Source organism: Gopherus evgoodei, unplaced genomic scaffold, assembly GCF_007399415.2.
Source record: "Gopherus evgoodei ecotype Sinaloan lineage unplaced genomic scaffold, rGopEvg1_v1.p scaffold_34_arrow_ctg1, whole genome shotgun sequence".
NCBI lineage: Eukaryota > Metazoa > Chordata > Testudines > Testudinidae > Gopherus > Gopherus evgoodei.
Window position 1 is genome coordinate 4,834,096 of NW_022060016.1, and position 23,577 is coordinate 4,857,672.

Genomic DNA, 23,577 nt, shown 5'->3' on the forward strand with positions numbered 1-23,577 from the left:
GTTCCTGTCTTATGTGAAGGGACAAATACTTCCTTATTCACCTCCTTCACCCCAGTCCTGATTTTATAGACTTCTATCATATCCCCCCTTTGTCGTCTCTTTTCCAATGTGAACAGTCTCAATCTTTTTAATCTCTCCTCATAGGGAAGCTGTTCTATACCCTTAATCATTTTGGTTGCCCTTCTTTGTACCTTCTCCAATTCTAATATATCTTGAGATGGGAAGACCAGAACCACCCGCAGTATTCAAGGTGAGGGCGTACCATGGAGTTACATAGAGGCAATATGATATTTACTGTCTTATTATCCATCTCCTTCCTGAAGATTCTCAACATTGTTTGCTTTTTTGACTCCCGTTGCATACCGAGTGGATGATTTCAGAAGACTAGCCACAATGACTCCAAGGTCTCTTTCTTGGGCGGTAACATCTAACTTAGACCCCATCATTTTTTATGTATAGTTGGAATTGTGTTTTCCGATGTGCATTACTTTGCATTTATCAACATTGAGTTTCAGCTGCCATTTTGTTGCCCAGTCACCTAGTTTTGTGAGATCCCTTTTTAATTCTTCACAGTCAGCTTTGGACTTAAGCATCCTGAGTAATTTTGTAATGTCTGCGAACTTTGCTACCTCCCTGTTCATGCCTTTTTTCAGATCATTTATGAATATATTGAACAGCGTTGGTCCCAGTACAGATCCTGGGGTGACCGCCCTATTTACCTCTCTTCACTATGAAAATTATTTATTCCTACCCTTCGTTTCCTGTCTTTTAACCAGTTACTGATCCATGAGAGGACCTTCCCTCTTATCCCTTGACTGCTTATTTGGGCCTTTGGTGAGGGACCTTGTCAAAGGCTTTATGAAAGTCCAAGTAAACTATATCCAGTGGATCACCCTTATCCATCTTTGTTGACTCCCTCAAAGAATTCTAGTAGACTGGTGAAGCGTGATTTCCCTTTACAAAAGCCATGTTAACTCTTCCCCAACAAATCGTGTTTATCTATATGCCTGATCATTCTGTTCTTTACTATAGTTTCAATGAATTTGCTTAGTACTCAAGTTAGGCTCACTGGCCTGGCATTGCCAGGATCACCTCTGGAGCCTTTTTAAAAAAAAATCAGTGTTACATTAGCTCTTTTCCTGTCATCTGGTACAGAGGCTGATTTAAATGGTAGGTTACATACCGCAGATAGTAATTCTGCAATTTCACATCTGAGTTCCTTCAGAACTCTTGGGTGATACCATCTGGCCCTGGTGACTTATTACCGTTTAATTTATCAATTTGTTCCCAAACCTCCTCTAGTGACACCTCAATCTGGGACAGTTCCTCAGATCTGTCACCTAAAATAGAATAGTATCAGAGGGTAGCCGTGTTACTCTGGATCTGTAAAAGCAGCAAAGAATCCTGTGGCACCTTATAGACTAACAGACGTTTTGGAGCATGAGCTTTCGTGGGTGAATACCCACTTCCTCAGATGCATGTAATGGAAATATCCAGGGGCAGGTATATATATGTGTGCTAGCAAGCAAGCTAGAGATAACGAGGTCAGTTCAATCAGGGAGGATGAGGCCCTGTTCTAGCAGTTGAGGTGTGAAAACCAAGAGAGGAGAAACTGGTTCTGTAATTGGCAAGCCATTCACAGTCTTTGTTCAATTCTGAGCTGACACCAACTGCTAGAACAGGGCCTCATCCTCCCTGATTGAACTGACCTCATTATCTCTAGCTTGCTTGCTAGCACACATATATATACCTGCCCCTGGATATTTCCATTACATGCATCTGAGGAAGTGGGTATTCACCTACGAAAGCTCATGCTCCAAAACGTCTGTTAGTCTATAAGGTGCCACGGGATTCTTTGCTGCTAAAATAGAATGACTCAGATTTGGCAATCTCTCTCACCTCCTCTGCAACAAAGACCAATTCAAAGAATTCATGTAGCTTCTCCACAACAGCTGTGCCTTCCTTGAGTGCTCCTTTAGCACCTTGATCATCCAGTGGCCCCACTGGGAGCTTGCCTGGCTTCCTGCTTCTGATGTACTTAATTTTTTTTTTTTTTGCTGTTAGCTTGTCCGCTTTTTGCTAGTTGCTCTTCAAATTCTTCCTGGGCTGCCGAATTCACTTCCTACTTGTCAGCCTTTGTGCTCCTTTCTGTTTTTCTTAGGATCTAACTTCCAATTTTTAAAAGATGTCTTTTTGTCTCTAACCACCTTGTTTAGCCATGGCAGTATTTTTCCCCATTTGGGATATACATTTAGCCTGAACCTCTATTAGGGTGCTTTAAAGTTCTCAGTGCCAAGCACAGTCTGTTTAGCTGATCCCAGAGAAGACTGAGAAGCGACTTGATCACAACGTCTAAGCAACTTCACAGCAGCCAAACTGGGTACTAAAGGGCACTTTAATCTAATGGAGAAAAGCAGAACAAGAACCAATGGCTGCAAGTTGGAGCCCGACACATTCCAGTTAGAAATTAGGCACAAATATTTAACAGTGGAACAAACTCTCCAGGGCAGTGGTGGATTCTCCACCTCCTGATCTCTTCCAGTCCAACCTGGCTGCCTTTTGGGAAGACGTTTCAGCCAAGCACAAGCGATTGGGTCCCTACAGGGGTAACCCTGGGGCAGTTCCCTGGCCTGTGACGGAGCAGGTCAGACTAGATGATCTAACAGGCACGTCTGGCCTTGGAATCGGAGAGAAATACAGGTTCTACCGCTGGAGTAACAGCCTCTCCCGTGTGCACAGCAGCCAGCCGCACAGGGGCACAGGCCCCGGCAGCCGGCTTCATGCAAAGGGCTGCAGGACAGCACAGCTGCATCCCCAGCGCACTGGGGTTCCCTGACTCAGCTCCACACCTCCAAGTTGCCCCATTGATTGGAGAGCTTTCCCCCCCACTTCAGCATCACGCCAACATAACAAACAGCCAGAGTGGCAGAGAACCAGGGTCTGTGTGGGGAGCTGAGCTGAGGCTGGCAGGTAGTGGGGGGGTCAGAGGGACATCTTTGAGGAGAGGCCTGTGAGTGAAGGGCACAGAGTGGGGCTCAGCTCAGCCTCATTCCCCACTCCCTGGCTGAATGGGGGCTGGGCTCCAAGCCCCACGGGTAAGGAGGACAGCAGCACCCTAGGGCCCATTGTACTGGCACCAGGAGTGCTGCCAGACTCTGGAGGAAGCTGGGCCCTGCGCCTTTTTGGCCTGGGCCTCTGTGGAAGTGCCCAGGCTCCAGTGAGGGTGAAGCCCCCAGAACCTCACCGCTGGGGGTCACCAAGCTGACTGTCCCCAATGCATGCTGGGACCCAGAGTCTCCATGGGCTGCATGTCCATCTCTCGAAGGATTCTCCCCCTGTATGCCCATTAGCTGCGACTGGCAAGGGCTGGCAAGCAGATGCACCTGGGCCCAGTGATTCCCACAGCTGCTCTGAGACTGGGCCAGGAAACGACCACTCCCTGCACCTTCCCCCAGCCATGGCACTGGGACAGGCTGGAGCCCACAGGGTTGGGGAGGGGCAGAGTGGCACCTGGTCTGGCACAGGAGGCTGCCACCGCCACACTCACCCGCCCTCGGGTTTTCCCAAGGCACAGACTGTTTAGTTTCATTAGAGACCAACTTGAATTTGTTCCCCACCCCCTGCAGTCACATATACAAGTCTCTGATGCAGATGAGCCACGGACGGGGCCAGACCGAAGCCAAGGTGAGACCCAGGCCCCACCAACGCTCTCACCCCCCACAGTGCACACCAAAGCCATGACCCCACCCCCCATCCCACCTCTCTGCCAGCAGGACATCTGCCCAGCCCACCTGGCTCCCTGGCAGCCCTGCCCCCCATCCATACAGCCCCCAGGGGCCAATTGACCAAATCCTTGGGAGAGGGGCGCACTTCCCAGCAGGGGAGAATCCCAGCAGCAGAGCCCCATGTTCTCCCCAGACCCTAAGTTCATTGGGTGCCAGCTGCATTCCCAGGTCTGCAGCAGCAGCAGCAGACGGGCCGTGTGCTGGCGCATTAGACCTTCTTCCGCTGAGGCCTCACCCTGGGGAACAGCTAAGGGAGGAGAGAGAGAGAAAAACAGTGTGAGCTTCCCCACAGCAGTGCCCTGCCAGGGGTCACGACGCCGCGAGCTTCCCCACAGCAGTGCCCTCCCAGGGACCGCAGCGCCGCAAGCTTCCCACACAGCAGTGCCCTCCCAGGGACCGCAGCGCCGCAAGCTTCCCACGCAGCAGTGGCTATTGGTCAGTCGTGGTCAGAAGCCTGCCAGTGTTCAAGGGTCCACAGCTCAACCAGTGAGCCTGCCCGTCCCCCAGATCCTGGCTGGAACTAGGGCTCAAGGGACTGGCCGGCTCCCAGCCATGGAACTGAAGTGAAATTGCCATTCTTCTCTGTCTCGTGGCTGCAATTTATTGAACAGCTCAGAACTCTTGTCAATTTCACAGCTCCATTTCGGGAGCACCATAGTCTGGTCTTTCTGAAACCAATTTTTCAGGGCTCTCTGGTACACCAGGGAATTTTGGTAAAATGTATTTTCTGAATCTGATCCAAAGCAAATTAGAAAATATCAAAGCTTCAGGCGAACTGAAATCCCCAGGCCTTGGGCCAAATGCACACCAGCACAGCTAGGTCCATCGGGGGGGCGTGTAAAACCACCCTGGCCAGTGACCCAGCTCCGCCGGCAATGCCCCGTGTGCAGACAGCATTGTTGCCGGAGGCTGGGAAGGTTCAGATTCTAGGGCTCGGGGAGATGGTGTTCCTAAGGCAGCAGGACTCGTCCTATTGTCAGCATAAGCTGCGTCTGCACTAGGGGCTCTGCTGCCATAGCACAGGTCCCCAAAGTGTGGGACACCCCCCCCCGGGGGGAGGCATGAATGAACATCCAGGGGGTGCAGCGGGGTCCAGGCCAGCCCCCCTTTCAGGGGGGGTAGTGCTACCCAACCCTGCTCCACTCCCAGCTCTGATCCAGCCCTGCCTCCAGCCACGTCCCTCGCTCCGACCCGGCCCTCTGCCCCATGGCAGCCCCCAGCCTTGACGGCTGCTCCATTCCCTGCCAGGCTCCCACCGTAGCCTGGCTGCAGGTGCACTTCTACTCCCAGCCTCGGCCCCACTCCAGGCTCCAGCCCCCAGACCCACCCCCAGCCCTGCCCGCTTAACCGGGGCCGCGTCCCCCCCTCCCCAAGCCACAGCCCCGGCCCCAGCTCTGGGAGATTGGAGGCACGGACGGGGCAAGGGGGGTTGCGTTTGGGGACCCGTGCGCTATAGGCTTTGCACTGAAGACATAGCCTACGTCAGGTCTGCTCCCAGGGGGTTCCTCCTCCAGCCCCGGTTCAGTGCCCAGCCCTTCCCCACCCCGGTGAGCTCAAGGCAGGGCTCACCCCAAAGTAGTTCTTGGGCACGTAGCCCTCCTGGCCGTAGAGCGAGGCCCACCACCAGTCCAGTTCCTCCTGGCTGTCGCGCCGCAGCACGGTGACCGGCTCCCCCTCGCGGAATGACAGCTCGTCGCGGAATTCGGCGCTGTAGTCCCACAGCGCGTAGACCACCCCGTTGTTCAGCAGCCCCATGTTCTGCTCCACATCTGCAATGACAGCCCGACCGGGCCAGGGGACGTGAGCCAGACAACCACGGGGATGGGGGGAGGCGCACGAGCGAACCAGCTGCCACGGGCTTGGGAGGCAATAGCCAGCACCCTTCGGGGGAGGACCAAATCCCTCCATGGAATAACTCACCCTCCTGGCCCCACCCCTCCTACCAGCCACCGGGCTCCCCATAGCAGTGTCCTGCCCCTTCCCCCAGGGGCGGGGGCAAACCCTGGCCCCTCCAACAGCTGCCCCCACCCACCCCTATGAAGTTGGCCCCCCTCACCGGCCAGGTAGTTGAAGCACTCGCTGTAGCCCTCGCGGTAGGGGTCGCACTTCTCCAGGGCCATGCTGCCGTCACTGAAGGTGGTGGTGAAGATGGCGGCTCCGTGCCGGATGAGGGCCATGCAGATGGCCGTGTCGTTGCAGGAGGCAGCGCAGTGCAGGGGAGTCCTGGGGGCAGGAGGGACAAGCTGACAGGCACCCAGGGCAGTGGAGGACTCTGCTGGAACCGTCAGCATGTGTCTGCACCAGTGGGCATGACGGAGACCTCGGGCAGGCAGCACTGGAGATAGGGACGGATCAGCACCCTGGGAAAGCTCTGCCTCCCCAACCATGCACACAGCACCCACCCACCCACCTCAACTCTGCCCGTGAGTCTGAGGTGCTGAGGGCACAAGGCTAGGCCTGGCATGCTGCAAGCGAGAGGCAGGGTGCCGGGCTGGGCATCAGGCACTGGGTGATGGGGGGACATGGGGACTAGAGCAGTGCTCTGAGGTGCCAGGGCTGTGCAGCAGGACCTCAGGAGAGCAGGGATGGCGCTGCACATAGGGTGAGGGCACTGGGATGCTGGGGCAATGCTGGCAGGCACAGGGCTGCATGACGGGGGGCCACAGGGCAGCGCTGGCAGGCACACGGCTAGGCACTGGGACATAGGGCAGCAGGCTGCATGGCAGGCGTGGGACCAGGCACTGGGAACAGGGTGCGAGGGCAGCACTGGCAGGTGCGGGGCTTGGCACTGGGATGCAGGGTGACAGGGCAGGGGTGGCAGGTGCAGGGCAAGGCACTGGGACCAGGATGCCAGGGCTGCATGGCAGGCATAGGGTGCCAGGGCACAGCTGGCATGCACAGGGCTTGGCACTGGGATGCAGGGTGCCAGGGCTGCATGGTAGGTGAGGGGCTAGGCACTGGGGCCTGGGTGCTAGGGCAGGGCTGGCAGGCGCAAGGCTTGGCACTTGGATGCAGGATGCCAAAGCAAGGCTGGCAGGCACGGGGGTTGGCACTGGGATGCAGGGTGCCAAAGCAAGGCTGGCAGGCGCAGGGGTTGGCACTGAGATGCAGGGTGTCAGGGCAGGGCTGGCAGGCACGGGGCTTGGCACTGAGATGCAGGGTGCCAGGGCTGCATGGCAGGTGCGGGGTTAAGCACTGGGACCAGGGTGCCAGGGCAGCGCTGGCAGGCACCAGTGGGCACAAGACTGCACCATGGGTGCTGGCAGGCACAAGAGTGCAGGTTGGGTGCTGTGCGGGCAGGCGCTCACCATCCGTGGCTGTCCATAGAGTTGACGTTGGCGCCCACGGCGATGAGGAAGTCGACGATGTTGTGGTTGGCCCCGCAGATCGCGTTGTGCAGAGCCGTGATGCCCTCGTCGTTGGGCTGGCTCGGGTCGTTGAGCTGCGGGCCAGAGCTGGTGAACTCCGAAAACACTGCCAACCCCCCACCCCAGGGCTGTGCCCCCTGCTCCCCCCCGCACACCGGGCCCGTCCCAGGGACTGCGTCCATCCCAATCCACCAGAGCAGAGCAGGACACTCGCCATCTCCCCGTCCACTGCTGACAAAGGAGCCAGAGCAACCGCCCAGGGACCTGCCGGCAATGGGGTACAGGATGTGCTGGGCCTGCCCATGACAGCCCCTCTTTGGGGGGCCCCTTGGCTGATTCCTGTGGAGATCGTGGGCTGATGGGGGAGCAGCTTTGGCTCACCAGCCGCGGGCTGGAGTCTGTGTCTAGCTGCCCAGGCCCCAGCCAGACGAAGGGGAGCGGAGCAGCCACGTCCCCAAGCCCCGGCACCGGCCCCCAGCCATTGCCTCCTGCCCAGCCCGTGCTCAGCAGGCTGGGAGCCGCCTGGGGATTCTGGGGTGGATTTCAGTGGTCCCTGGCAGGCCATGTGGCTGCAGGGGAGTTGGCAGCTCTGGTGGTCCCTCCCAGAGGGGCGGGGCGGGGCAGGGCAGCAGCCTCACCTCATTCACTGCCTGCTGCACCACGTCCAGCTCGCCCGTCAGGGCCGCGTCCAGCAGCAGCACCAGGGGGTTGAGCTGCACCCGTTTCCCCAGCCGCCGCCTCGGGGACGAGAGCTTGCGCAGCGCCGAGCGCTTCTCCTGCAGGCATGCAAGGGGCAAGGTCACGGTGTGGGCAGGAGGGGCCGGAGCTCAGGCTGCGCCAGCGAGTGGGGGGAGAGAGCTAGCTGACAGCTCCGTGGTGCACTGACAGTGTTGGGTGTCGGGGTGCCAGGGCTTGGGGGTGTGTCTCTCTGACAGCTCCGTGGTGCACTGACAGTGCTGGGTGTCGGGGTGCCGGGGTTTGGGAGTGTGTCTGGCTGACAGCTCCGTGGTGCACTGACAGGGCTGGGTGTCGGGGTGCCGGGGCTTGGGGACGTGTCTGGCTGACAGCTCCATGGTGCACTTACAGGGCTGGGTGTCGGGGTGCCGGGGCTTGGGGACGTGTCTGGCTGACAGCTCCATGGTGCACTGACAGGGCTGGGTGTTGGGGTGCCGGGCTTGGTGGTGTGTCTGGCTGACAGCTCCATGGTGCACTTACAGGGCTGGGTGTCGGGGTGCCGGGGCTTGGGGACATGTCTGGCTGACAGCTCCGTGGTGCACTGACAGGGCTGGGTGTCGGGGTGCCGGGGCTTGGGGACGTGTCTGGCTGACAGCTCCATGGTGCACTGACAGTGTTGGGTGTCGGGGTGCCAGGGCTTGGGGGTGTGTCTCTCTGACAGCTCCGTGGTGCACTGACAGTGCTGGGTGTCGGGGTTTGGGGGTGTGTCTGGCTGACAGCTCCGTGGTGCACTGACAGGGCTGGGTGTCGGGGTGCCGGGGTTTGGGGGTGTGTCTGGCTGACAGCTCCGTGGTGCACTGACAGGGCTGGGTGTCGGGGTGCCGGGGCTTGGGGACGTGTCTGGCTGACAGCTCCATGGTGCACTTACAGGGCTGGGTGTCGGGGTGCCGGGGCTTGGGGACGTGTCTGGCTGACAGCTCCATGGTGCACTGACAGGGCTGGGTGTCGGGGTGCCGGGGCTTGGGGACGTGTCTGGCTGACAGCTCCATGGTGCACTGACAGGGCTGGGTGTTGGGGTGCCGGGCTTGGGGGTGTGTCTGGCTGACAGCTCCATGGTGCACTTACAGGGCTGGGTGTCGGGGTGCCGGGGCTTGGGGACGTGTCTGGCTGACAGCTCCGTGGTGCACTGACAGGGCTGGGTGTCGGGGTGCCGGGGCTTGGGGACGTGTCTGGCTGACAGCTCCATGGTGCACTGACAGGGCTGGGTGTCGGGGTGCCGGGCTTGGGGGTGTGTCTGGCTGACAGCTCCGTGGTGCACTGACAGGGCTGGGTGTCGGGGTGCCGGGGCTGGGGACGTGTCTGGCTGACAGCTCCGTGGTGCACTGACAGGGCTGGGTGTCGGGGTGCCGGGGTTTGGGGGTGTGTCTGGCTGACAGCTCCATGGTGCACTGACAGGGCTGGGTGTCGGGGTGCCAGGGCTTGGGGACGTGTCTGGCTGACAGCTGCATGGTGCACTTACAGGGCTGGGTGTCGGGGTGCCGGGGTTTGGGGGTGTGTCTGGCTGACAGCTCCATGGTGCACTTACAGGGCTGGGCACCGGAGTGTCGGGGCTTGGGGGTGTGTCTGGCTGACAGCTCCATGGTGCACTGACAGGGCTGGGTGTCGGGGTGCCGGGGCTTGGGGACGTGTCTGGCTGACAGCTCCGTGGTGCACTTACAGGGCTGGGCACCGGAGTGTCGGGGCTGGGCGTCGAGGTGCCGGGGCTCTCCGTAACAGCCAGCTGAGGTGACGCTGTGGGTGCTGGTGGGCTCTGGGGCACGGGCGCCGGGGCAGGGCTGACTGGGGTTGCTGCCTTCAGCTCAGCTGTCTCAGTGATGAGTGGCAGGTCGTCTCCCGCCGACACTGCGTCCTCCTTGCGGCCCCGGTGATGGAAAAGGCGGCTGATGAGCTGCTGATATTGCTTCTTGTGAGCGGGCGGCAGCACAGGGCCGGGGCTCTGCTCCATGGAGCCGCGGCGCTTCAGAGGCCGGGGAATCTCTGCCAGCACCCGGGCCACCTCCTCGAACTCGGGCACCTTCTGAGCCTCGGGGGGCAGGACAGGCTGCAGGCGGGTGGGGCTCAAGGGGCGAGCCACCTCCTCCGCCTCTGCCGCCTCGCTGCCCCGCAGGATGCTCTCCAGCTCGGGCTCCGTGTCGCCCCCCGCTGGGGCCCCTCGCACGGGCTCCACTGGTGCTTCAAGGGCTGAGGCCCTTCCTGTTGCTGCCAAGAGACACGCCAGGTCAGCACTCCCAAACCCCCAACGCCAGTCAGCACCCTCAGACATGGGACAGCACCCCCCAGACTCAGACCCAGCACAGCACCCCTAACCCAGGGCAGCACCCTGAGACCCAGACCCCAGTCAGCACCCCCAGACTCAGACCCAGCATAGCACCCCCTAACCCAGGGCAGCCCCCTCAGACCTGGATCCCAGTCAGCACCCTCAGACCCATGACAGCACCCCTAGACCCATGACAGCACTTCCTTCCCCAGATCTGCAGGGGCAACCAGGGCAGCACCCATTCCCCAGCCCAGCACCCCAGGCTCAGACCCCAGTCAGCTCCTCTAGACCCAAAAGAGCCAAGGCAGCACCCCCATCCCAGATCCACAGGGGGAACCAGGGCAGCACCCCCAGACCCTCACACCAGTCAGCACCCCCAGACCCAGGGGAACCAGGGCAGTACCCCTTCCCCAGACCCCAGGAAGCACCCCCAGACCCAAGGGAGATCCCCAAAACCTGCTCAGTTCCACACTTATCCGAACAGCTCGGGGGAGTCCCAGATCCACTACCAGCCCCCCGGCCCTTGCACATACTCAGCGCCCCCTCAGGGCACCCCATTGCTGAGTGTAGAGCAATTCCCCATTTCCCCACACGCTGGCCGGTGCTAGGGGTCTGACCTCACTCCCACCCTGGGGGGACCAGGAGACCATCAGGCCCTGCAGCAGCTGCCCTGGGTCTCTCACCTTCAGTCCCCGATGGGGCCTGTCGCAGCGGCGCCTGGGCCGGAGAAGACGGCTGCTGGAGCTGGGTCTGCTTCTGCGGGGAGCGGAGGAAGATGGGGGAGCCTGGGGCCCCCTGGGGTTGGCCCTTGGCACTGGAGGCCCCGGATGCCCAGAAGGCGTTTTGCAGCTTGAAGATCATGGAGAGGGGCAGGGGCTTGTGGCGCGTCGCCCGCGTGCCATGTGGGCTGGGGGGCGGCATAGCGATGCGCGAGACGGGCTGCTGGGAGAACTGCCAGTTGCGGGGCAGGGTGCCCGTCTGGGTGGCGGGCAGCAGCCTGCGGAAGGAGCTGTCTGGTCTGCGCTCGCCGGGCAGCAGGGACACTTTGTAGTTGCGGGGCAGCGTGGCGCTGTGGATGGCGTAAGGCTGGGGGCGCTCGTCCTGGAGGGGAGAGAGGGGGCGCTGTGAGCCGGCCAGGATCAGATGCAGTGCTGGAAACACCTCCCGCCCAGCAGCACAGGGGGACACCCAGCCATAAATCATTGCAGCTTCCACCCCTAGTCAGTTCCCAGCGCAGGGGCGAACTCACGGGCCCAGCTGGCCCCAGACCCTTCCCCCGTCACCCCAGATCAGGCCCAGCCCTGCACCAGTGGCCCTAGATCAGACCCATGGGCCCAGTTAGCCCAGTATCTGACCTCTGGCTGGGGTCAGCTTGGCCTGATTCAGATGCAGATGAGTTCTCTTCACCCCCCAGAGCACGGTACTAGGACTCCTTCCTCCCCATGTGGTACCATGCTATGGGCCAGCGCTGCCAGCTGGTAGCCCTGGCCAGCACTTACCTTGCCTTGCCCTGCAGCCCCATCCAAGCTTGATTCCCTCCAAGGAGCCAGCTGCAGCCCCGCGGGCGCCTGCCTGAGCCCGGCATGCAGGTCACTTCCTGTGGGAAGGCAGCTGGTGAGGTGGGAGGCTTCGATGTTGCCTCGGGGCCAAGCCACACCCTACTTTCCTGTCCTGCTAGGACAGGGGATTTGAGGGGCTCTGTGTGGAAATGGAGCTGGTGCCCATCATGGAGCAATGCTAGGAGGGACCTCCGGCGCTGCCAGCTCCCCCATGGCGCTGCCAGCTCCCCTCCAGCCACATGGCCGGCCAGGGACCCCAGGTGCTGCCAGCACCCCTGCAGCCACGTGGCCTGCCAGGGACCCCGGGCGCTGCCAGCTCCCCTGCAGCCACGCAGCCGGCCAGGGACCCCCGGGCGCTGCCAGCTCCCCTGCAGCCACGCGGCCGGCCAGGGACCCCGGGCGCTGCCAGCTCCCCTGCAGCCACGCGACCGGCCAGGGACCCCGGACGCTGCCAGCTCCCCTGCAGCCACGTGGCCGGCCAGGGACCCCCGGGCGCTGCCAGCTCCCCTGCTGCCACGCGGCCGGCCAGGGACCCCCGGGCGCTGCCAGCACCCCTGCAGCCACGTGGCCGGCCAGGGATCCTCGGGCGCTGCCAGCTCCCCTGCAGCCACGTGGCCGGCCAGGGACCCCCGGGCGCTGCCAGCACCCCTGCAGCCACATGGACTGCCAGGGACCCCTGGGCACTGCCAGCTCCTCCATAGCCAGGAGCTTCCCAGAGACTGGGAGTGGGAGAGAGAAGTCTGTCCATCCCCCCAGGCCCTCCCCACGGACCCTGGGCACTCACTCTCGTAGCCGGCTGAGTGGGACGATTTCTTCTCGTACGCCACGTCCAGGTCCGACTCGTTCCAGCTCCTCTGGGGCCTTCGCCGGATCACCAGGTCATCTGGGGAGAGAGACTCTGAATGGTCTCACCCGCCCCAGCCCCTGGGTCCTCAGCCCTGCCCTGCCCCCAGCAGGGGCCATTCCAGCCCCAGGATGGGGGATGGGCAGGGGCGACCTCACTAGTGTGACCCAGAGACCTCCACGTCCCCCAGGGGGTAACTGCCCATCTCAGCACCAGCTGGTCCCTGCTCTGAGCCAGGGTCCATGCCCCACCCCACTGTTTACTGGCTGTACGGGTGAGCAATGGGGCGGGGAGGCGCGAGCAGGGGCTTGGGGGAAGAAGGGGTGCAGGAGCAGGGCTTCGGGGGCGGGGACAGCAAGGGAGCAGGGTCGACGCAAGGGCGGGGCCTTGAGGCAATGCGCAGCGTGAGGGCGGAGCCTCAGGGGAAGGGGCGGGGCCACAGTTCAGGCACCCACGTTGGGTGACCAGATGTCCTGATTTTATAGGGACAGTTCCGATATTTGGAGATTTTTTTTTATACGGACTCCTATTATCCCCCCACCCCCACTCCGATTTTTCACACTTGCTGTCTGGTCACTCTATCATGCCTTCCCTCCCCCCACTTTTAGAGAACCCCCATCACTCCTGCTCTGAGCCCCCCATAACGCTGCAGGATGCAGCAAGCACCCCCTACGGGAACAGGCCCAACGGTGCACTCTGCTAGGCCATCTCCTTCCCCCCCCCAGCCACATGGGGAGGGGGCTTGTGTATCAGGCTGGGGCTGACTTACCTTGGGCCCGGAAGGGGGCGAAGGAGCTGGGCCCAGTGGGGAACAGGCTGTGGCTCTCGTAGGGCGGCGGGTGGGGCGGCCGGGGTGACATCGCGCGATCCGGGAAGAACATCTGTGGCGCCGAGGCCTCAGAGGGGGTGGGCACCAGCCTGGGGGAGCCAGCGCGGCCCACCGGCCTGGAGAAGGACAGGCGCTCCGTGGCACCAGCCTGCCACAGGGAGCGCGGGGAGGGCGCACGTCCCTTGGGGCTGGGCAGGGGCAGCGAGTCGTAAGAGACGGGCAGCACCTTGGGCCGAGGTGACTGGGCCCGCTCCAGGGGCTCGCCCTGCAGGTAGAAGGGGGACTGGGGCGAGGCGGGGTGGGCCTTGGCAGGTGGGCTGCAGGCGGCGGTGGGTGAGAAGGTCTCAGCGTAGTAGGAGATGAAGCTGTCGGTGCTCTCCAGGGACAAGTTCTTCCTGGCGTACTGAAGCTGTGGGGACGTGGCCAAGCGAAGCGGCTCTGGGGCGTGCGAGGGGCTGGCGCCGTATCTGTCCACCTGAGAGTGGCAGAGAGAGCAGACAGGCTCAGCACGGGCCTGGCTGCTGAAGCACATGGCCCTGGTGGGGCAGAGAAAGACCCTGCCCCATCCAGGGAAAATCAGACTCTTATTATCGTGCCACTGCACCGGAGGGGCATAGCACTAGGGGGCGCTGTGCTGCAGGGAGCATGGCAAGGACTCGTTGGGGGTGCTGTCCCTTCGGGGTGAGTGCTGACCCCACTGGCCCAGCCTGGCACTAGGGGGCGCTGTGCTGCAGGGAGCAGGGCAAGGACTCGTTGGGGGGGCTGTGGCTTCGGGGTGAGTGCTGACCCCACTGGCCCAGCCTGGCACTAGGGGACGCTGTGCTGCTGGAGGTACCATCTTGGGGATGAGAGACCTGAACTCTTGCCCACTTGATTCCTTCACTAGCCCATTCACAACACTCCCCCTTTCCCAGGGTGTTAGCCCTGGGGTCCTAGTCAAATCTCATTCCTCCTCCCTGAAACATCCCACCCCAGAGATGGCTGCATCTCAGTGGTGAGGCAGTGCTCCCCATGACAAGCCGTCTCCCTTCCCTGCCGTACCTTGGGCTGCCCAGCAGTCTGCCCCGAGCTGTCCGTCCACAGGGTTTCCAGCTGTTTGGACAGCTCATCCACCTTGGCTACGGCCGTGTCCAGTTCCGCCTGCTTCAGGTCAATGTGCTTCATAGCTAGGGCTGGGGGAGATGGCAACATGAGGCCCTGTGCCAGGGCAGGCTCTGCACCCGGCTGGCCCTGGCTATGCAGCCATGGCCCTGCGGGGCCCTTGTCCCGCTCTGAGTGTATTCGGGCAGGCTGGCGATTTCAAGAGAGGCCCATAGATTCAGTGAGTGATGGGTCCCAGGTTCATCCCATCCCCAGCTCATCTCCAGGCCTCTCCCAAGGCGTCAGTGGGTAGCAGAGCGCTCGGGCCTGTTGGTGGGACACCTGGGCTGCTGGATCAGCAACTGCAGCCCAAGAGCTCTGGGAGGCTGAGACCAACTAGCTGAAAATCCACTAGCTACTGCATCCCCCAGAATCCCAACCTACTGCACCCTGAGCCCCTGGCCACCACACACACCCTCTGCACCCCCCAGAATCCCAACCTACTGCATCCCAAACCCCAGGCCACCTCACACACCTGCCAGCCACCATGCACCCTCTGTACCCCCCAAAACTCCAACCTACTGCACCCAAATCCCCACCCCAGGCACCGCACACACCTGCCAGCCACCGCACACCCTCTGCATCTCCCCAGAACCCCAACCTGCCACACCCTGAGCTCCTGGCCACCACACACACCCTCTGCACCCCCTAGAATCCCAACCTACTGCACCCCAAACCCCTGGCCACCTCACACACATGCCAGCCACCATGCACCCTCTGTACCCCCCCAAACCCCAATCTACTGCACCCCCAACCCCCACCCCAGCCACCACACACCACCACCAAATTTCCAACCACCCCACATCCCCCTACCCTTCCTGGCCACCCCACATGCCACCATGCACCCTCTGCTCCCCCCAGAACCCCAACTCCCTGGCACCCCAAATCCATAAAAGCCACCATGCACCCTCCAACCCCTGGCTACCCTGCACCCCTGCCAACCAGCAGGCACTGCTCCCAAGCCCCCGGTCACCAAACATCCACCAGCGCCCGCTCCTGGGCACCCCCCCCAAACACCTCCCCCCAGTCACCACGCAGGCCCCATCTCCCTCAGTCACCCCTACAGACCACTGTGCACAAAGCAGAGGGCCTCCCCACCCTCCAACCCCCAGCCCTTTGCCCTTACACTGGAAGCTGAGGTCCAGCAGGTCCTGTGCACCATGAATCTTCTCACCTGCCATGGTGCAGGGGGCTCTGAGGCCACTGGCCACCAGCTGCAGTGTTGCAGGGATCTGGGGACGAGAAGCACTGCCACTGGAACCCAGAGCCGCCTTCTCAGCCAGGGCCTCCCCCTTGCCCTGCCCAAGTGCCAATGGGCTGAGTAGGCGCCCAGTGCTCAGTATTGCTCCCCTGCCTTACGACGCTGCCCTGGGAGCCAGGGGCGTGGCTGGCTCCTGCCCGGTCCTGGGAATGCAGGCGGAGTGGCTGACTCAGGGCTCTTGGGCAATGGAAGCAGCAGAGACACCTGGCCAGGCCACATGCGCTGCCAGTCCCAGCCCTTGCAAGACAGATTGCCACAGCTGGCATCCAGCACCAAATGGGAGAGGCTCGGGGATGCCCAGGCACCGGGACCCGACACCAGGGCCGGCTTTAGGAACTCTGGGGCCCGATTCAGTGGCGGTCCGGGTGAGTAAATGCCACCGAACACCCGGAGCGAGTGAAGGACCCATTGCCGAAATGCCGCCGAAGACCTGGAGCGCCACCGGGTGAGTGAAAATTAAAAAGTTAGGCGCTCTTCCTTAGGGCGCAGTGTGCTCTTCCTTAGGGCGTGGGGACCGATTCAGGGGAATCGGCCTAAAGCCGGCCCTGCCCAGCACTACCACCGATGCACGGGCTAGGGACACAGCGAGCACCCAGCCCACCTGGCACCACCCCCACCAGGTTGATGATAATCCAGCCCCTGGCACTTCTGCCCCCCTCATGGAGCCTGCCTGGCGCACAGGCTGGGCACAGCTATGCCTGAGGCTGCTGAGCACCATGTAAGGGAGCAAACCCTCCTGCAGCTGGGCCTGCCACCCACAGCCATCCCAGGCAATAAGCGAACACCCACAGCTGACAGCTACGCACTCGGGCCTGCTTGCCAGGCGCACACAGAGCCAGTAGTGCCCTGCTATTTGCCAGGCCAGCAGTACAGCTACTATCAGCTTCACTCTGAGTGGCTGCTCCCGCCCCACCTAGGGACCTGCCCTCCCCCCATCACCCAGACCCCCCAAGGACCTGCCCATTCCATTCCCCTAGGGGACCCACCCTGTTACCCCAAATCCCTTGGGAACTAGACTTGCCCCCCACCCTGTTATCCAGAATCCCTAGGGACCCTGCAGCCCATTCCTGGCTGCATGCTGTGACTGGCTTGAATCACTTTCAATAATAATAATAAAAACAATCCATTGTGAGGCTCTGCACCGGGCATCCTACCCGAGAGCAATCACCACGAGAGCTACCTGCCGTGGGCACCTCTGCCCCGAGTGAGGCATCCCCCCGGACACGTCACGCCTGCGCCAGCGTGTGGCACCAAAATGGAAGTTATGGTGAGAGGCTCCAGCGTACGCAGGTTAAGCCAGGCCAAATCCCAGCTCCCCGAGCCTGAATCAGTCCTCATACCGGGCTAAGGGCCACCACGGCCTGGCCTGGCACAGCACACCCTCCCCCGAGTACCAGCAGTGCCACAGCTCCACAGGAGGGGCTGGCCTCAGCTCCCCGAAACCCCACAACGCAGAGCAGGCCCCCAGAACGGTCTCCTGAGAGCCAGGAACAAGTGGCATTAGGATACATGTGGGCAAACCCACCTGGGCACATGGAGACATAGGCCCACACATGGGACCATGGAGACCCAACTGCATGGACAGGTACAGATACACAGTGACATGGACACACGTACGCTAATCCCATGGGACTCTTACATCCATCCATGGGTCCAGAAAGACTGTGGTGGTCCAATATAAAGCTAAGCCTTTTGCCTCTATCTGGGCCCAGCCAGAACCTGGCCTGTCCTCCACAGCCACAGGGACCCAGAGCCTGGCTGCTCCTGGGTCTGGTTCACATTGGACCCCTTGCTGGAAGGATTTTGAGCTGCAGCCTCAGACCCACTGAACCAAGGCTCTGCACTGTCTCCAGTTACCAACCACAGGCAGAAACCACGCTTGGGGCAAGTCAAGGGGGCAGGGAGGGCACCAGCAAATGAGCTGGGGGACATGCAGCAAGGGGTTCAGAGCTGTGGGGCAGGGGGTCGAGCTAGTTCCCATGGCTGAGGCTGTGTTACCTGGATTTGGACTTTCCAGTGTGGTGCCTCCGGGAGCTGTTACTGTGGGGTCCAGGCCAGATCGCACCATCTCCAGCCCCCGAGCTAGGGGCCATGGCCCAACCCCACACATACCCTATGCTCTGAGCTGTTCTGCCACTTCCCCATCATGCCCCAGCAGCCCCCACACAAACTTCAGGCCAGCTGGGATGCGTCACGTGAGTTCCCCCTGAAGCCAGGCAGGGCAGGTGGGCGGAGAATGCTGGTGCCCACAGCGCAGGAGACACCATCTCCCAGGCACTACAGACCTCTGCCAGGCCAGGAAGGTGTCTGGGGACAATCACTGCAGGGGAAAGGGCAAGGAGGTGGTGGCTCCTGGGGACTAAGCCCCGCCTGCAGCAGGGCAAGGAGACTGGCTAGATGCCCAATGCAGGGGGCCATGTTGCGAGCATGGAGTACAGTGCTGCGCCCTCCCTAGTACCACATCCTGAGCCACGGAGAGCTCTTGGCGTGGTTGGGGGGGCGGGGGAAGCTAAGGCATCGAGAGAGTGAGGCGCAATTGGGGCAGGGTGTGACAAAGTGAGAATGTTCTTGATGTGTTCTTTGAATACTGACTGGGGAGTACTGACCTGGCAAGGTTGCAGGAGAGTTTTGCTGGAACTGTCTGCATTGGGGAAGGGAGCATACCTGAGTGTGTAACATGAGAACCCAGGAAGGGGCGGGATGGAGGCCAGGTGACACCTCCGCCCTGGAAACTGGACAAAGGCTGGGGGGAGGGGGGCGGGGGGAGCCAGGGGGAGGCTGAGTGAGAGGCTGGAAGGAGTTTCAGTTTGGAGCTGGCTGGGAAATGGAGAGGGGTGCCCCAGCGGGGCTTGGGCTTCCCAACAGGGCTGTGGCCTCCCTGGAACCCCCAGATGGACCTAACTAAAGGGGATCCTGTTGTCTGCACCGGCAAGACCTGTTTTGAACTGTGTTCCTGTCATCTAAATAAACTTTCTGTTTTGCTGGCTGGCTGAGAGTCACGGTGAATCACAGGAAGCCGGGGGTGCAGGGCCTTGGCTCCCCCACACTCCGTGACACAGGGATTAAACCTACCAGTGCAACAGGGGAACTGGCCCCAGGGAGTGCGTGGAGCCCATGGGGGGGCAGGACTGGGAGGAACAGGCCGGTGGGTCAGGGGATCGAATTCAATTCTCAGCTGGGATGCCCCATGTGACCTTCATCGCCAGCCCTACCCCGAGCCGCAGCTACCCCTGAGCTACAGCTGATCGCAGGGCCTAGCTAGGCTGGCACCGAGGGCCAGGGAAGGAAGAGCAGGGAGGCCACAGGGGGAGGAAGTGACCAGCTATGGCTGCAGTGGAACGAACAGGTCCTGGGAGGAGCCAGCCGGTAGGCCACGGAGGAAGGGAATTGGAGGGGATTTGCCATGGGGTCTGGGAAGAAGCAGAGTGAGCTAAGGTGGGATCACTATGAGACCCCTGCTCCCAGGGGAAAGGAGGGGCCTGGGGCATAGGTGCCAACTCTGTGGGTGCTCCGGGGCTGGACCACCAAAGGGGGAAAAAACAGTGGGTGCTCAGCACCCACCAGCAGCCCTGCCGGTCAGTTCCTCCCCTTCCTCCCAGCACCTCCTACCCACCAGTGATCAGCTGTTCAGTGGGGAGCTGGAGGCGATGGGGCAGGAGGGGGCGGAGCGAGAGTGGGAAGTGGCAGGGGTGGGAAGAGGTGGGGCAGGGCCTTGGGAGAAGGGGTGCAGGGAGGGCAGGGCCTGGGGTGGAGCAGGGGTCAAGTCCCCCCTGGGAAATTAGAAAGTTGGCGCCTCTGGCCTGGGGCACAGTGCCAGCCCTGCAAAGCTGAGCAGTGTGGGTCAGCCAGGCTGCAAGTCTAGCTTGAGGGGCTTGCCCAGGCTGGGGAACGAGGGGTGTCAGCACACACGCCAGCTAGCCCAGGTTCAGCACCAGAGCCGACCAGCTTGTGGTTTCCCTGCCGCAGGGTGGGGGCAGGCTCAGATCTCATGGAGACAAGGCTCAGGAGGGTTAACCTATGGTAGCCAAGTGAAGCCAGCACTAGCCCCTGACTGGGTATGCTCAGGGCACTGCTGCACAGTCTTGTAAAACCGTCACGGAGACAACAGGAGAGCAAGTGCGGGTTGGAAACATGCGTTTTTATGGGTGGTGAGGGCACAGCCCGAGGGGGGTTTAAAGCCAGGTGAGTTAAATTTGCCCCCTTTAAGCTCTGCCCTGCACTCAGCGCCTGTCGCTGGAGCTGTGCGTGGTCGTACACTACCACCTCTCACGTAGGTGCAGCAATCGGCCTGCTACTCGTATGGCAGTAACTAACGTGCTACTACCCCTCGCACCACCCCGCTAGAACTGCCTCCACACTGCAGGGACACTCGGACCTATGTACAGATGAGGCCCTGAAGCAGGGCCACCCGGGGGGGTGGGCAAGTGGGGCAATTTGCCCCAGGCCCTGCAGGGGCCTCCAAGAGAATATAGTATTCTATAGTATTGCAACTTTTTTTTATGGAAGGGGCCCCCAAAATGGCTTTGCCCCAGGCCCCCTGAATCCTCTGGGCAGCCCTGCCCTGAAGCCAATAGCCAGGCTCCGGGCCGCATGCTTCTGTGACGTGCAAACTCAGATGTTTCCCCGTGTGGCCAAGCCCAACCCACGGCTGGCTCTGGAGACCCAGGGAGGTAACAGAGACTGAGGCTGTATCTACACTGGCACTATTGTCGGTCAGGGGTGTGAAAAAAACACCCCCACCTCCTGGGCCGCTGTAAGGTCTGTAGTGTAGTGCGGACATAACCGGAGATAAGTCAGTATGGGAGCAGCCTTCAAGTACAGACAGGACCCTGATCCTGGTCCCACCCTGGTAAATCCAGGACCAGGGGCCATGGGGAGGGAAGAGTGGATTCCCCATGCAAGAATCGAAGGAGTGCGGAGCCGCACGAGGGCCAGAGTGGCTCTGTCTGTTTTTCGGGACAGAACCTGGTGGGGCCCAGCCAAGGGGAAGGGCTTTGAGCTCCAGCTATCCAATATCCACCAGAAGCAAGGCTGCCTGGGCCTGTCACCTTCCTGCTGGCAGGAGCGCAGGCTGGAGAGGGAGCTGCTTTGCGGGTGGGCTGGGAGTCAGAGCCTCGCTCACGTCACATCAGCCCAAGCCTCAAGAGCGCCACTGCAGACCACGCTAACCAAGGCCAGAGAAACAGGCCAGGGGATGGGCCCAGAGCAACCCAGTTAACCCTCCCCCAGGAGTATCTACAGCCCAGGAGCCGCCTGGCTGGCCAGGAGGGCTGGGGCCTGGCCCTGGGCTTAGTGAGAATCCACAAAGCCTGGCAGGGTGTGAGTCCTGTGGAGGGAGGAGAAGGCAAACACCATAGGGACAGGCCGGGGGCTCTGCCACTTCCTGATGAGGATGGATACAGCCAGGAATCACCCCAAGGGGGAAGGCTGGGGGCCCCATCAGGAGGGATGTATAGACCCAGATTTGGCAAAGGCCCAGGGACAGACTGTAAGGATGCTGCTGCCTGGCTCTCTACAGTCAGCCCAGACAGGGCCTTTCTAGCTTCTGCCCCATCATCCCGTCATCCTCCTGCTCCAGGGTTAGGGCCCCCTGCACTCTGCCATGCCGGTAACCCATGCAGCTCTGCTCTCATGCTGTGCAGTCCCGCCCCTGGACTGAGCTCCCAACTGGGGCAGTCTCCCCTGCAGTTACGCCAGCAGTAGAATGCCTCTGTAGCCCAAGCTGAGCTCCGTCCCTGGACCCCCACTGCCCTGGGAGGGCTCTGCCCTAGGGAAATGACTGCGGCACTCTCTGACCAGGAGCTAGGGCCAGAGACTGCAGCTCCAGAGTGCTGCCGGCTCATGGCGTTGCTGGGACTCTGCCCCAGCATCCACCAGCTGGGTGACCCCCCAAGAACGCCCCTGGCAGAGCAACGTTAGGGTCACCACAGGCAGGGCCTCCCAACCTCATGGGCGAGGCCAGAGACTGCTCCCCGTGCTGCCACCTGGGCAGCACTGGGCTCGGCTGCTACCAAGTGCTGACATGCTGTCTTGGTGGGTAAGCACAACGCACATGCAAACACAATAGGCAGGTGCACACACACCATAGGTGCATGTAGAGGTACCTACACCAGATACACAAAGCGCATGCAGACACGCAGAGCTCCATCCACCCTACATACACACAGCACATACATATACACAGAGGAACATATACCCTTTGCACACAGCACATACACACAGAGGTACATACACTCTACACATACAATACACCTTACACACAATGCATACAGACACACAGTGGAATGTACACCCTACACACACACACAATGCATACAGATACACAGAGGTACATACATCCTACATACACACACAGTGCATACAGACAGGAATGTACACCCTACACACGAACACAACACATACAGACACAGAGAGGTACATACACCCCCCCACACACACATACAGTGGAACATACATCTTACACACAATGCATACAGACACACAGAGGTACATACACCCTACGTACATACACAATGCATACAGACACAGAGGAATGTACACCCTACATACGAACATAACACATACAGACACACAGCGCATACAGATACAGAGGTACGTACACTCTACACACACACACACAGAGCGAGGACGTACTCTACGCATACAGATGCACAGAGGTACATACACCCTACATATGCACACAGTGCGTACAGACACACAGAGGCACTTACCCTACTCCTGGGATAAAAGGAGAGAGAGCAGCTGAGGGAGGCTGGCTGGGGAGCTGGCCACAGGGCCTGTTAAGAGGGCTGTGAGTAAGGAGCCCTGAGAGTCTCACTCCAGCCCTGGAGCGGGAAGGACCCAGCTGCCTGGGAGAGACACGGTACCTTCGGCAGAGCAGTGCTGGGGAGCTCAGACCTGGCAGGAAGGCCTAAGGAGGTACTGGGGCTGCAGAGAGATAGCTGGGGCTAGAAAGGCAGCAGGTCCAACCCCCTTGCCAATGAGGAGTGGCCATTACAGACTGCAGTGTGCCCCAGAGAAAGGGGGCTAGATGACGACTGGCAGTAGCCACTGAGGCAAGGTGGGCATAGGGGGAGAGGGTCCCCTGGGAGGGGAGACCCAGAGTGTGGGGGTGCTGCTGTGGAGCAGCAGCCCAGGATAAAGGGCACTGAGGTCAGGGAGGGATGCGGGGCCTGAAGTCCCTGAAGTACAGTGGTGGAGATAGACGCGGAAGCAGGTACCGGTAGGGAGATACCGGCCAGCAGGAGGCGCTCTGAGGCTGGACTGAACTAATTCCCAGACTGACCAGCAGGAGGTCAGGGGCCATGGCAGTGAGTACCCACCGTGCTACACCACCTTACACATACACCCTACACACACACCGTGCATACAAAGAGCTATGTACACCCTACACACACACTGAGCACATGCAGAGGTATATATACCCTATCTACCTACCTACACACACACAAACACGCAAAGCCCAAGAAGCTGGGGCACACTTGCATGGCTGAACGGCCAGCGGTTTTGCTGAGCGTCTCCCAGGCCCAGCCTGGCGTTGAGCGTTACCGTGATGCGTCCATCAGGCTGGAGAAGGCAGGTTGGGAGACACCGATACAGAGATGTTGCAGCACATGGGGGTTGAGGCTCTGTGGGGCTGAAGCAGCCTGACCTGGTGCTTCCAGAGCGGAGCAGCATCGCCCTGTAGGTCACTCCTGTCCCCCCTTGTGTATCACTGCCGCTGCTCCAGTAGCCCAGCTCTCCAGGCTCTGGTCCTGCCCATCTCTGCTCTAGGATGAAGGTCCAAGGACAGGAGAAAA

General features: G+C 60.9%; 1 protein-coding gene across 4 annotated transcripts in view; it reads right to left on the bottom strand.

Annotated features, from left to right (window-relative positions):
• Positions 1-2,389: 2,389 nt before the first annotated feature.
• PPP1R13L (protein phosphatase 1 regulatory subunit 13 like) overlaps positions 2,390-23,577 on the bottom strand; it is a 35,406-nt gene continuing 14,218 nt past the window's right edge. The window contains exons 2-13 of one of the 4 annotated variants that reach the window (XM_030544607.1): positions 15,692-15,749; positions 14,419-14,549; positions 13,318-13,852; positions 12,489-12,587; positions 11,645-11,742; positions 10,829-11,246; positions 9,414-10,087; positions 7,792-7,929; positions 7,094-7,227; positions 5,842-6,008; positions 5,355-5,554; positions 2,390-4,032 (exon numbers count right to left, since the gene is read on the bottom strand). In XM_030544607.1, the coding sequence (XP_030400467.1) occupies positions 3,994-4,032; positions 5,355-5,554; positions 5,842-6,008; positions 7,094-7,227; positions 7,792-7,929; positions 9,414-10,087; positions 10,829-11,246; positions 11,645-11,742; positions 12,489-12,587; positions 13,318-13,852; positions 14,419-14,549; positions 15,692-15,698 (2,640 nt within the window). In that variant the 5' untranslated portion in view covers positions 15,699-15,749 and the 3' untranslated portion in view covers positions 2,390-3,993. Of the gene's footprint in view, positions 4,033-5,354; positions 5,555-5,841; positions 6,009-7,093; positions 7,228-7,791; positions 7,930-9,413; positions 10,088-10,828; positions 11,247-11,644; positions 11,743-12,488; positions 12,588-13,317; positions 13,853-14,418; positions 14,550-15,643; positions 15,750-23,577 lie in introns of all 4 variants that reach the window. The other 3 variants (XM_030544606.1, XM_030544608.1, XM_030544604.1) reach the window with 3 other exon arrangements.